Source organism: Barbus barbus (genome assembly GCF_936440315.1).
Source record: "Barbus barbus genome assembly, chromosome: 48".
NCBI lineage: Eukaryota > Metazoa > Chordata > Actinopteri > Cypriniformes > Cyprinidae > Barbus > Barbus barbus.
Genome location: NC_136726.1, coordinates 6626194 through 6639502, shown reverse-complemented (window position 1 = coordinate 6639502; position 13309 = coordinate 6626194). Strand labels below are relative to the sequence as shown.

The 13309-nt window shown below is 35.6% G+C and overlaps 1 protein-coding gene across 1 annotated transcript in view; it reads left to right on the top strand.

Moving 5' to 3' along the window:
- Positions 1-1318: 1318 nt before the first annotated feature.
- The window catches only part of LOC306866662 (ATP-binding cassette sub-family C member 8-like), a 94572-nt gene continuing 82581 nt past the window's right edge, over positions 1319-13309 (top strand). Inside the window, exons 1-6 of the mRNA XM_079411941.1 lie at positions 1319-1344; positions 4825-4987; positions 6155-6296; positions 7127-7248; positions 8662-8828; positions 10588-10830. Coding sequence (XP_079268067.1) covers positions 1324-1344; positions 4825-4987; positions 6155-6296; positions 7127-7248; positions 8662-8828; positions 10588-10830 — 858 coding nt within the window. The 5' untranslated portion in view covers positions 1319-1323. The remainder of the gene's footprint in view (positions 1345-4824; positions 4988-6154; positions 6297-7126; positions 7249-8661; positions 8829-10587; positions 10831-13309) is intronic.

Below are 13309 nucleotides of genomic sequence, written 5' to 3'. Positions count from 1 at the left end.
ATTAAGTAAAGAACATGCTCTATGAATATATTTTGTAAATGTCTTGCCATAAATATATAATAACTTCATTTTTGATTAGTAATATGCATTGCTAAGAACTTCATTCGGACAACTTTAAAGGTGAATTTCTCAGTATTTAAACTTTTTTGCACCCTCAGATTCCAGATTTTCAAATAGTTGTATCTCGGACAAATATTGTCCTATCCAAACAAACCATACATTACTGGAAAGCTTATTTATTCGCTCAGTTGCGAAAAATTGATACTTAAGACTGGTTTTGTGGTCCAGGGTCACATTTGTGCTTGAAGGTGTTCTTGCACTACCGGTAATGGCCTCCTGGTCGCAGCAGATAATAATTGTGCCTTTAAGCATGTTTTCACCATGTCTTTATGCTCATTCTGTGAAGCAATGCAGTGAGGTCTTCTCTCTTTCATGTTTATGTTTTTTTATTATTTCGTATAGGCCTACAGCAACCTGTTAATTTGTCTTTGCTGTGAATTTTCTTTCCCTTATTAAATGTACAATCTTTTTTTTTCTCCCCTCATGTGGATGTGAGAGAAAATCACTATTTTAATATTTTGTCAGGCTAATCTTATTTTAGATTTCTGTCACTTTTATTACATATATTTTTCGTAATTTTCAGATAATTGGTGTAGGCCTATGTGTTTCGCTTTTCTCGCTTTTTTTTCGCTTTGTTGTTGTTTTCTAAGCATCACACATGCGTTAACAAAAGGCTGTGTTTGTTTTATGTTTGTATGATTTCTGATATGCTCTTTGTTTTGAGACATCAGGAGGCGGTATATGTTGTGCTGTGATGACGATATCCTCAGCTGACGTCCTGATTGGCTAGTTTTCACTAGTAATATCTTCAGCACCTGTCGAATTTGGCCCATATATGCTTTGAGAATGATTAGTGGCTCACATTCATGTAGTAAGACAGTATTTTAGGCACTTTACAACCCAACCTCGACAGAATATGTAGGCCTATTTCAACCAAAGTGATTCTATTTATTGTAGACTGTATTATAATTTCCTGCTAATAATTTCATTTGTACGCTAAACTCAATCACAGTGTCATATCGGTGACGGTATTGTTCTATAGTGTGATTGATCGGTGGTGTCGCGTTGTTCTGTTGCACGTGACAGCTGGATGAACTGAGCTCGAGCAACTTTCCAAATCTATGTTTGGGAATTTGAAACGGTCGGATTCTGCAACGCCTCTTTTCAGCACCTTGGTTAGTTCCTCTGAGGAGATACTCGGACCCTGTGGCAGAGACACGGACACATATCAGCTGTGTTTTATTCTGAACCTATTCCAGAAAGATGTTCACGCGCTACAGACCGGTATATGCTCATTTCTTTTTGATTAATAAAGTGGATGCCATTGGAAATGTTTATGATAGTAGAGGTTTACCTACATGTTAGGCTTTAAATGACGTTTTTAACAAGAAATTATGTGTTTAATTGTGTATATTTATATGTGTTTAGCTTTTCGACTATTTTCCTGTGATGAAGTTGTTAGGAAAACCATGAGTTTTCCAAAAACACTCGCAGCTACATTAAATACATTAAAGAAAGATGGTGCAGCTTAATGTGAATAGTTTCTAATGACAGATACATGAACCTGAGGTAGTTGTATTCTAAATTTCGACATCGTTACCATTTGAACGCTTTTTGGGGGGGTTGTGACAAGATGCGATAGGATTCAGAGGTGCTGCGCATGCGCGGTTGTTCAATGGAGTGAAGCCTGAAAGGTACAAATAAATAAATAGATAATCTATATACTACAGCCAGCTTTCCACAGATATCATTTCTCTTTTGTTGCGCTTGTATAAGGTGCACGTGTGTGAAAGCTCTACAAATAGATTTTTTTTTTCTGCAAAAGCACGCAAAGACCTCTGATTTGTACCAATGTCTAATGTGATTGGCCTTAATCTTTGCTTTTCAGGGTATCTTGGACTCCAAAATGCTGTTTATTTTTTTTATTCTGATTACATTTGGAAATGTAATATATATATATATATATATATATATATATATATATATATATATATATATATATATATATATATATGCCTAGTTTTAATGAAAATGGCTAAGTATGTATTTTGGGTAGAAGTATATATGTTACCATGGACCACAAAACCAGTCATAAGGGTCAATTAAAAAAAAATATATATATATATTTATACATCACCTGAAAGCTGAATAAATAAGCTTTCCGTTGATGGATAAGACAATGTTTGGCCGAGATACAGCTATTCAATTTACAAAATATCTTAATGGAACATGATCTTTACTTAATATCATAATGATTTTTGGCATAAAAGAAAAATGTATTATTTTGACCCATACAGTGGATTTTTGGCTATTGCTATAAATATACCTGTGCTACTTATGACTGGTTTTGTGGTGCAGGGTCACATATGTAAAATAATATGCATGGTAATACAGTTACAGGGGTGACTAAGAGCTACAATCTAGGTGATTATTAAGGGATGTTTGATGGGAAACACAACACATACTACAATACATATAGAATTCATTATTGACTGAAATAGTATACCTCTAGGCCCTCTTTTGATTTGACCCGCTGTATAGTGCAGATTATAGGGTCATGCTACTCATTTAATCTTTTTGAGGGGAATTAAATTACAGTGTGATAAAGTGTCAGTGTTGCTCTGCTGCATCTGCTGCTGCTAGAGCATTCAATCAGGTTGCAGATGCTTACCTTATTCATTCTCTTAATGGACTGTGATGTGCTTGTGTGCACGTTTTCTTCTGGAAGGCAGGAGAGTGAATTTACACTTTGTCTTTCTGAAATAGCATGTCTTTAACACACCACACCTTGTATGTACCTTCAACCTAACACGTTGTTTTAGTTTTGGACAGAAATAAGGATGGATCGCAGTCCAGATCATCATGGGTCAGGAAGCCTGTCTAGACACAGAAAGGTGTAATTCTTCAAACTGCACCCTTTGGGTTTTTTTTTTATTTTTATTTTTTAAATTAGCCTACACTTTAAAATAAAACCGCCCATATTTGTGTAATGCACTAGTAGTAATAGTCTGATAGTCTGATCCAATATAAATTGAACATCTCAAAAAAAATGAGATTTTTTCCTGAAATTATTTTGTTTTGTATGCTTTTCTGTTTTGTTTTCACTTTTTATTTTCACCTGTCTTTCTTAAATTTTTATTTTTATTTTTTTCATTTGCTTATCTGTCTGTTTTATATATATATATATATATATATATATATATATATATATATATATATATATATAATACATATATGTATGTTTTTATTTCTTATTTTCATTCTTTTTGTATGTTTTATTTTTCAGTTTTTGGTTTCATTTGCTTTACTTTTGTTTGTTTTTTTGTTTTTTTCAGTTTTTGTATTCATTTTCTTTTTGTTTTTATTTGCCTTGTATTGTTTTTGTTTTTCTGTTTTTGTTCTTCTGTTTATTTTGTTTTGTTTTATTTTTCAGTTTATTTTGTTTTGTTTTGTTTTGTTTTCGTGATTATCAGCATCAGCTGAACAAATCTAGGTTCCAAAGTCTAGTCAGTTCCAAAATCTACTGACAGATTATAGATAATAAAATTTATGTTCCAAATTTGAATTTTGAGTATTGTGTAATATGAATCTCATTTATTTTCCCTAAACTGTGTTATATATTGACAGTAGCCATGTTTTCTTGATATCAGCATCATCCACTGAACAGCCCATATTTGTCAGTCCTCTGTCCTGTGTGTCATGTGTTCCTGCCTCTTGTGCCCTTATTTGGTTTGTTTCCTGTCCTTGTCTGATGTAATCATTAGTTTATTCGTGTCTAGCCGTGTCCGTTAATTTACCTGTGTATTTATAGTCCTGTCTGTGTTGTGCCATTTCGTCTGGTCTACTCGTTACTCCCTGGTGTTCCTGTCTGTGTGTGCCTTGCCTTGTCCTGCCATGTCCTGCCGTTATGTTGTCAGTAAAGTATATTATTTGAGTTACATCCTCGTATGTGTGTTCCGTGTTCCTCCCTCGTGTGTACACCGTGACAATATTAGTAAACCACTATTTCTGTGTGACCTCGTTACATAGCCTTTCGTCCTTCAACCATCTCATATTGTAAGTTTGCTTTGGCTTTTGAATTTCATGACAGTCCAACCAGATCAGTCTTTGTTTACTGTGAGTCAGTTCACCGCTCATGAATATGTTTGATGTCTCATGCCAGGCGTGTAGCTCACTGTGACATGCGTGCTGGTTTTTCAAAGCCGCCTGCAATGCAATTCTCTCGTCTCCTGCTATCTCCCCCTCCCTCCCGCTCCTCTCTCTCTGTCTTCCATCATGCTGTCTCTCTCCCTCCTTCTGTCTCCCCTCATCACACTCTCATGCACACACTCCGCCATACAGCTATCCTCCCACAAGGTCAACTCTGAGCTCTTGATCACCGCAACACGGCCAGATCGCATCCCGAGCACACTCGCGTGTCTGCGCACGAACGTAGATGCTTTTTGTTTTTTGATGGCATTAAGCTGAGGCAGTTATTAAAAGCATGCCCGTGAGCCGCGGCTTTGCCGGTGGAATCCAATACAGGCGCCCCCCTATCGGAGAGAAGCTGTTTGGATGTGCACATCCCATGCAGAAGCGAAGCCGGTATTGCACTCTACCTGTGCAGTGATTCACTTCAGCTGATATCGTCCACCTACAGCAAGGATGTAACGGCTCCTCTGTGAGCAGATTATGCTTTGAGAGGATCTCTTCTAGTTTTTACCCCCTTTCTTGTCCTCTTTTTTTTCCTCCTGTTTTGGTCTTTCTTCTACCGGATCACCTCAGAGACCCGATACCACCATGTCCTTGGCTTTCTGCGGCAACGAAAACAACTCGGCCGCGTACAACGTGGATGCCGGTGTCCTCAACAACGGCTGCTTCCTAGACGCTCTCACGGTGGTGCCGCACGTCTTCCTGCTCTTCATCACTTTTCCTATCCTCTTCATCGGTGAGTGTCAAAGACAGGTGAGAACTAGTGCACGCTTGCGTCACAATACTAAGTGGCGGGAGTGACTGAACACTCTATGAATTTACGATTTACTGTAATTTAAATTATGATAGACAGATAGATAGACAGATAAACTAGATAGATAGATAGATTAATTTTTGAACATTTGGCTCATTAATTGCGAAGATAAACACTGCATAATTGATCTGCATTCAAGTAGTCATTGCAGACCAGGATAGAGTTTTCAAGCCACTGTGGGAAACATTTTTATTTTAGACAAACCTATGTGACCTTAGTGGTGGAATGTACAGCTGAAGCCACCATACTGTCAGAGAGTCGAGTTACAGGAAGAACAGCGCTCGATTTCCCCATCCCAGAAGAGTCAGAACAACGGCAAACAATCCCACTAATGTCAGAGTGAACTAACCTGAACCAACCTACCGTCACACTTTCTATTATTCATTTTCCAAATTATTTGGAATCATTACTGATTGATTCAAATTTGAAATCAATTATTATTATTTTTTTTTTTTCTGTGAACAAATTTTTGATAAGCAATATTTTGCGTCCTGCAGATGCCACGTTTCTGCTCATAAATGTTGTTCTTGTGAACTTTAAATTGATCTAATAATCTTGAAAAAATATATCACGTTTTTACAAAAAATATTAATTAAGCATCACAACTGTTTTCAACATTGATAATAATAAGAAATATTTCTTCACACTTAAGGGCCGGATCAATGAATCATTGAATTCCATATAAATCCCATCTCAGATGGACATTTTTGTGGGGAATATTATGCATAAAATGCCTATATCTGTTTTAATATGCAATACATGCTGCTGTTTGTTTTGAATCAGCATCCTCATATCCCTAATATCCAGTTCTTCAGGATATCAAGGGCAAAATCTGTCCCAGTGTTATTACAACAACCTGGAAAGGACATTGATTTTGAGACTTTTTCCAGAGCAGCATGATATATTTGCTCATGTAATAAGTTACAATTTCTCACGTTGCATTATAGCACCTGCCTATATGTGATGTTCTTTTATTAAGATGATACATGGACAAATTATTTATTTCTCAAAGATAGTTTACATCACTTCCTGCCAGAGAGAATTATGTTGCTGTAAGCGATGTACAGATATTTAATCACTGTACTGTAGGTTGGGGGAGTCAGAGTTCCAAGGTGCACATCCATCACAGCACTTGGCTGCACTTCCCCGGACACAACCTCCGCTGGATCCTCACCTTCATCCTGCTCTTCATCGTCGTCTGTGAAATAGCCGAGGGCATCGTGTCTGATGGGTGAGATTATCTGTTTGTCTGTCAGTCTATGTTAATCTCATGAAACCTGTCAAGAGCCTGCCTAGGGCATATTTCACCCCAAAATCAATTGCAATATAATTAGGGATTTTTTTTATTACTATTTTTTTTTCTTTTGGTCTTATGGCATTATTTTCATGACAGTTAAGCATATCCTCTTTCCTTTTTTATGAAAATCAATATTATTATTTATCATCATTTATGTCATTTAAAGGTAATGCATACACACACACGTTTTTTTTTACACACACACACTTTTTTTTTACACACACACACAAGTATTTTACGTTCACCAAGGCTGCATTTCAATAAAGTCAAAAATACAGTAAAAATAGTAGTATTGTAAAATATCATTGATTTAAAACAACTGTTTTCTATATGAATATATAATAAAATCTTATTTATTCCTATAATTCAAAGCTGAATTTGCAGCATCCTTATAAGAAACATTTATTATTCTAATCAATGTTGAAGACAGTTGTGATGCTTCATATTTTTTGTGGAAACCATGATACATTTTTTAATTCTTTGATGAATATAAAGTTCAAAAGAACAGCACTGATTTGAAATAAAAATATTTTTGTAACATTATAAATGTTATTACTTTCACTTTTTATCAGTTTAATGTGTCCATGTGGAATATAAATACCAATAATTAATCTGCATTAATTATGTATAAATGCAAATGTTGAGAATGGAATAATAGAAATTAATAATAAAATAAAATCACCAGTCTGTTTTTATTTTATTTATTTATTTTTTTGTAAATGTTGATCCATGTCTAATACTGTTTTTCTCTCTCCCTTTCTCAGGTTTAATCAGTCGGTCCACCTGCACCTCTATATGCCATCATGTTTGGCCTTCATGGCTGCCATCACGTCAATCATCTTCTACCACAACATAGAGACCTCCAACTTCCCCAAGCTGCTAATGAGTGCGTGTCAACTTTATAGTGTCTTTGACTTATTAAACTGTCATAAAACACATTTTTTGAGATGTAATATGAACAGGTTTTTAGGAAAAGTGGTTTTTATTTAATGTTGTTGTTCCGGTTCAAAAATAAAAGTTGAACATTTGCATTAATTTGCAGTGGTGATTGGCTGGAGTAGCTGGAGAGTATGTGTCTACATCATCAGTTTTCTGAGATGAAAGTCATTTTCTCAGTAATGAACTCTTATGATCCAATCATTGTGCTGTATTATGCATGAGGTCGTCTTACACCAGAGAATTCAAATCTGATGAACGAGGTTCCGCACTTTCAGTTAATCTCTGTAAACTATTTTTATTATGTAACAACAGTTGGAGCGCGCATGAGAAGGCAGTTTCTGCGCTGAACGCCGCGACGAGTTTAACAACACTCGCTGCGTGGATCATAGTTTATATCCAGACCAAAGCAAATGTGTTTCATTCATATTCAATTCTTTCGTGCTCCAAACATGAACCAGCACTGTGTTTGCGCACATTTCACGTCTTCTTTAAATAAAAAACACACAAATAAGGGCGCTGATACAGCAGTTCATCTGACCATGAACGCGATGACACGATGGATTATTGTGATACACCGCAAACAATGATATATAGACTGAAAATATAAAGAGTAAACAAAAAGTGACTGCCTTTATTCTTTCTGTTTTAAAGATGTTTTAATATTAATTTGTCTTTTATAATGAGTGTATTGTAGGCCTGTGTTTTATTGGTTGTTTTCTCCCCTCTTCACTCCCACTTTTCCACAGTTTTACACGCCAGTTTCTGGAGTCTTTATCAGATCTAAGGTGTGAAAGACCAGTGCTGAAACAGGGCGGTTTCATGAAACTTTAAGGACTGAGTTTTCTGTAATTTGGATGTGATATGCAATATTTAATTTATAATGCAAATCAATTTCTAAAGAGTGAAGTAAAGGATCATTAGCCTAACTGTATTATGGGAATTACAGCAATTTTAATAACAAGTATGCATCTTTCGAAAGAATAATTGAATTGCTCCAGCTACATTCACACACATACCATATTTCTAATAAACGACTGCATTGCAGTGCTACAGATTAATGGCGCTTGATGGTGCAATGCTATTTTCCAACTACAGTTTCATTTCCAGGATAAAATTGTTTGTTGCAATGGCTTGTAACAATGTCTAGACTGGAGATTGAAGTCACAGCCCTGTAATAAGGACGGCAGGACATTTTAAAGAGACTAACTGTATTTATCATCCCTTCTCTGAACTTCTGGAGTGAGAAGCCATTTCAAAGTTTCACCTGCTGTGCAAATCCAGCAGAGACTGATGCCTTTGGTGCTAATGTGTGTAGAGGATGTGATGTCATATATCATTGTATTTTTTTTTTTTTTCACAGTTTTGCTCATTTACTGGGTTCTGGCGTTTGTCTCTAAAGCAATCAAGTTTTCCAAGTATACAGAGCACGGCATTGGGCTGAGACAGCTGCGCTTCGGGATCACAGGCTTACTGACGCTGCTGTATGGCCTGCTGTTGGCCGTGGAGATCAACGTCATTCTGAGCAGGGTAAATGATTGTGTCTGTGATTTGTATTTCTGGCCATTGAGTCTCCATTCTCCATTTTGATTTCTTGTATTCTTCAGCCCCTGGCTGTGATTGTCTTGCTATATATTACTCGGAAAATACAAAAGTCTGATCACATCTGCTGACAGACAGGGAATTCGGGATGCTCTGAATTCAATCTGATCTTTAATCTGGATTATAAAGTTTTATCTGTCGGAATACAGAGTATTTTCTCTCTCACATGTTGTTTCATACCCTGATGACATTTCTCTTCTGTAAAACGAAAAATGAGTTATTTAGTAGAGTGTCCAAGCTGCTCTTTTCCATGCAATGAAAGTAAATGGAAATGAGCTACAATAATGACAAAATGTGGTCACTGCAACTTATACACTATTTTGTAAGTCTTCCAAAGCCATTGGACTGAAGCTGTATAAACGTAAATATGACTTTACGTTTAATTATGGCTATGTATCTCATTATAACTGCAGTGTTATGGTGCAAAGAGCTGTGTTATGATTTTATGAATTGCCATAAAATGGATCACATGTTCCACGAGAGGATGTTTGTGTGCAATATCTCTGTACTTTTTTAATTAATTTTTAGATTTTATGATTTAAACATCTGTTTGTTTGTTTGTTTTTTCTTAAAGATACAGATTTTTTTGTTACATTTCAGTGTCATTATGTGATTCAAAATGTGTATATTTTTCATTTTCTTTATAATATATAATAATATTGTAATGCTAATATTTTCAAGTAGTAAAGTTTGCTTTGTTGGGATATATTGTGATATTGCGATAGCAAAACTGTCAATATTATCGTGGTCACATGACAATATGAAACGATAGGTCTTCCAGGCAAAAAGTGTATTTTTTTTTCAAATATATTTAAAGTTCTTATTCTAACATAAAAGGTCTTTAAAGTTGTGTTTTGGGCAATTATGCTTTGGCACAGTATCTGTCAAATGAACTAAAACCGAAAGCACAATATGGCTTTCATCAAGACAAAGCAAAGTGCGCACTTAGTTCATGCGATCAGCTAATGATCCGGTGTTTTCCGTGCCTCAGAATGGCTTTGTTCACAGAGAATGAATGCAGTGAACTCATTTATTGCACATGCTGTGAGTTTAGCGTGCGTTTGTGAACACAACGGCCACCAGTTATGCTTTATTTTCACGGCAGATGATTACAGCGTTTTTGTAAGCATGTTTTCACTGAAGCTGGAGTTTCAATTATTCATTTGTGTTTTTTTTTTTTTAATATCGCAATAAATATCGTATTGTGGACTTAATATCGGGATTTTATATCGTGAGATTTTGAGATCGTTACTTCCCTATTGCTTTGTAATGTTGTTTATTTGCAATATTTTGTAACTGATAATATAATATAGTATTATATAATATAATATTTTTGAGGAAACACGTTTTGTAACAATTTGTGAATTTGCAATTTCTAACTAGTTAGACATGAAGCAACCTAGAACTATTAGTCTTAACTGTTTCATTTAGTCTTTCATTTATTAAACTCTTCATTTATTAAATTAAACTTTACAGAATATTTATAGAATGCCTGAAGCCATTAAGTTTCATGGTCCAGAAATAGTTTGCCTTGTTTTGCCATCAAACTATTTGACACTGTGAGATTTATGAAAGGAAATTCACTGTTCTTAAATTATGTTCTTCAATCTTGAGATTAAAAACATTGCTTTTCCTTTCATTTACAATTAGAATAATTTTGACAGTGTTTTCTTTTGTTTCTCTACAGCGATATATGTGTTTTGCACTCCCCACTGAAGTGAAGCCCCCAGAGGATTTACAGGACCTGGGGGTTCGATTCCTGCAGCCGTTCGTGAACCTGCTTTCCAAAAGCACATACTGGTGGATGAACACCTTCATCACTGCAGCACACAGACGCCCCATCGATCTCAAGGTCATTGGCAAGCTGCCAATCGCTATGAGAGCTCTAACTAACTACCTGAAGCTCCGCGAAGCCTTTGAAGCCCAGAAGGTACATTTTATGAATCTATCATCATTTTGATTTATAATTTTTTATATTTTTCTACTATTACTATTTTTAGGCAAATTCCCTTATCTTCTCTCCCAAGGCTAGCATGTGACACCAAACAATGAGTAAATGAGGACTTTTATGGATTGTGAAGCCAAAATGCAATCAACAGAAGTCAAAGCTGAACATATGCTACAAACAAACTTCACTTCTCTTTCAGTCTTTACTTAAAAAGCATTGTCCCTGTAAGTTTGAGTTAGAATAATTCAATTACAAGCGTGTGATGATAAACACAACAAACAGCAAGTGTCTTTTTCAAGACGGGTAAAAACATTTTTTTTTTTTTATACAAAAAATATATATATTTCACAAGGTGGTTTACTTATGTATTTTATGTTGTAGACTAAAATGTAATAATTAGTTCACCGCATTTTCAGGTTCCACCACTTTAAACAATAGCGTTTCAAAAATACATTTACATCAGGGTGATGTAACCAGAAATTCTAAAATTGCTTGCTTATTGGTTCCTGGTTTGTCATATAATCTACGGACATGCTAATACTGGAATCTGAAGTGGCTAACTTCTTTCCATGTTTGGGCATAAAATAAGTATGGAATTGCTAAAACCGGAACCAGATGTGCTAAAATGGCAGCTTGTTTTCGGGGTTTGGTCTAAATAAATAGGGTGGTCTAAATAAAATTTAACCGGAAGTGCTAAAATGCTATTTCGGGGTTTTGTCATACAAAAAATATGAAAGTGATAAAACTGTAACTGGAAGTGCTAATATGTTAACTCGTTTCTAAGTTTTGACCTACAAAAATACGGAGGTAAAAATAGAAATATAAAAATACGGCAGCCTGCAGCACTCTGTTTTCACATGACCTCATTACATTGGATATTCAAAACAGCAAGTGGGATATACATAAACACACACACACACACACATATATATATATATGTGAATATGAAGAGTTCATTTGCAAAAACCGACAACTCCATTTTTTATTTTTATCAGAAATCACGTTTTTTTTATTGCGCATTCCAAGTAATATCAATCAAACTGCAGTCGGGTTGTTTTGATTAAGTAATAATGACTAAACAAATACAGGCAATTTACTAAATTAAAGTTCATTGAAAATATATATTTTTTACATATTAAAAGTTAGTTTTATAGCAAAAGCAGATAACTCCAACAGTCGGTTTTTGGCAAAAGCAGATAACTCTACATTTCATGTTTTAGAGTTTAAAAAAAAAACACTCGTTTAATCTTTGTAATCTTCTCAGATGACAATGTAGATGCCTGACAAACGTTGTTGTTGTTGTCATCATAGATTTTTGGATGTGATTACACGCAATACACGGAGCTTTTCCATTACCATTGTAACGCGCTGCTTTTTCAAGGATGCACGTTTCAGCTTTTATTTTCCTTTTACGCCCTGAAGAAGATATCACAGGTTCATCAAGTTCGTCAAAATTATCCATCCTCGATCACTTTTGGTCAGCTTTGACGAAACTCCTCTCAGCTAACACATCTTTTCAAAGTGAAAGTAGCCTTGTCACCTGACCTGAATACAGCGAGCTGATTTGCTAAAATGGACTTATACGCTTCTGTTCAAAAACAACAAGGGCACTTGTCGGCTTCTGCAGTAAAACGTGAACTCGCGATGCCTTGAAAGTGGACAATACAGGCTATTTTGACAAAACGTGCTCCAGGTTCAGATCGCGCTATATGTGGAGAATAATGCGCGGCAATCAGCTCATTTTTTCGAAAGTTGCGTCTATCGGTTTATGCAAATGAACTCTTCATATATATGTTTATATGTATATACATATATACAGTATGTTATATAAAAACTGCAGCAATAGTACCACGGTAGTGCAGTATTTCATAAATATTCATACTTCCTCCGAAGTCTCACAAATGGCTGTTTAAATGATGTCACACCCACAAAAAACAACAACATTCTCTTATCTGTTATTTGTGGATTTGGGAATTGCGGTTCTCTCTTTGATGATGATGATGCAGTGAAAAGTCACGTACATCACAAACCACAGGAAGACAGATGTGAACAACCTCTTAAATTTCATGTCTAGTGCGTACGTGTATTCAGAACACTGAAAGACAGAAGATGTTCCTTTTGCTCTGTGAATGCAGTGACCTTTTGACCCTCAGCGGGGTGAAGGATTTCTGCATCTCTGTTCTCATGGGAGTAAAGAGCATATGACGTGTTCAGTTATGTGTTTTTGAGCTCAACTCCAGGTAAAAGGATATTGTGAGAGTTCATACCGTGACCGTTTTTATGTGCGGCACGAGCGCAGTGTGACATCAGTCACGTCTCATGATGCACTCCATTAGTAATGGCCATAATAAACGCTACATATGATTGATTCCATCCTTTAGTTCAGGATTAGCGTCACATCCGGATCCATTTTTCACCATCTAATCAATTCCCAAATGATAAAATCAATCCCTGCCATACA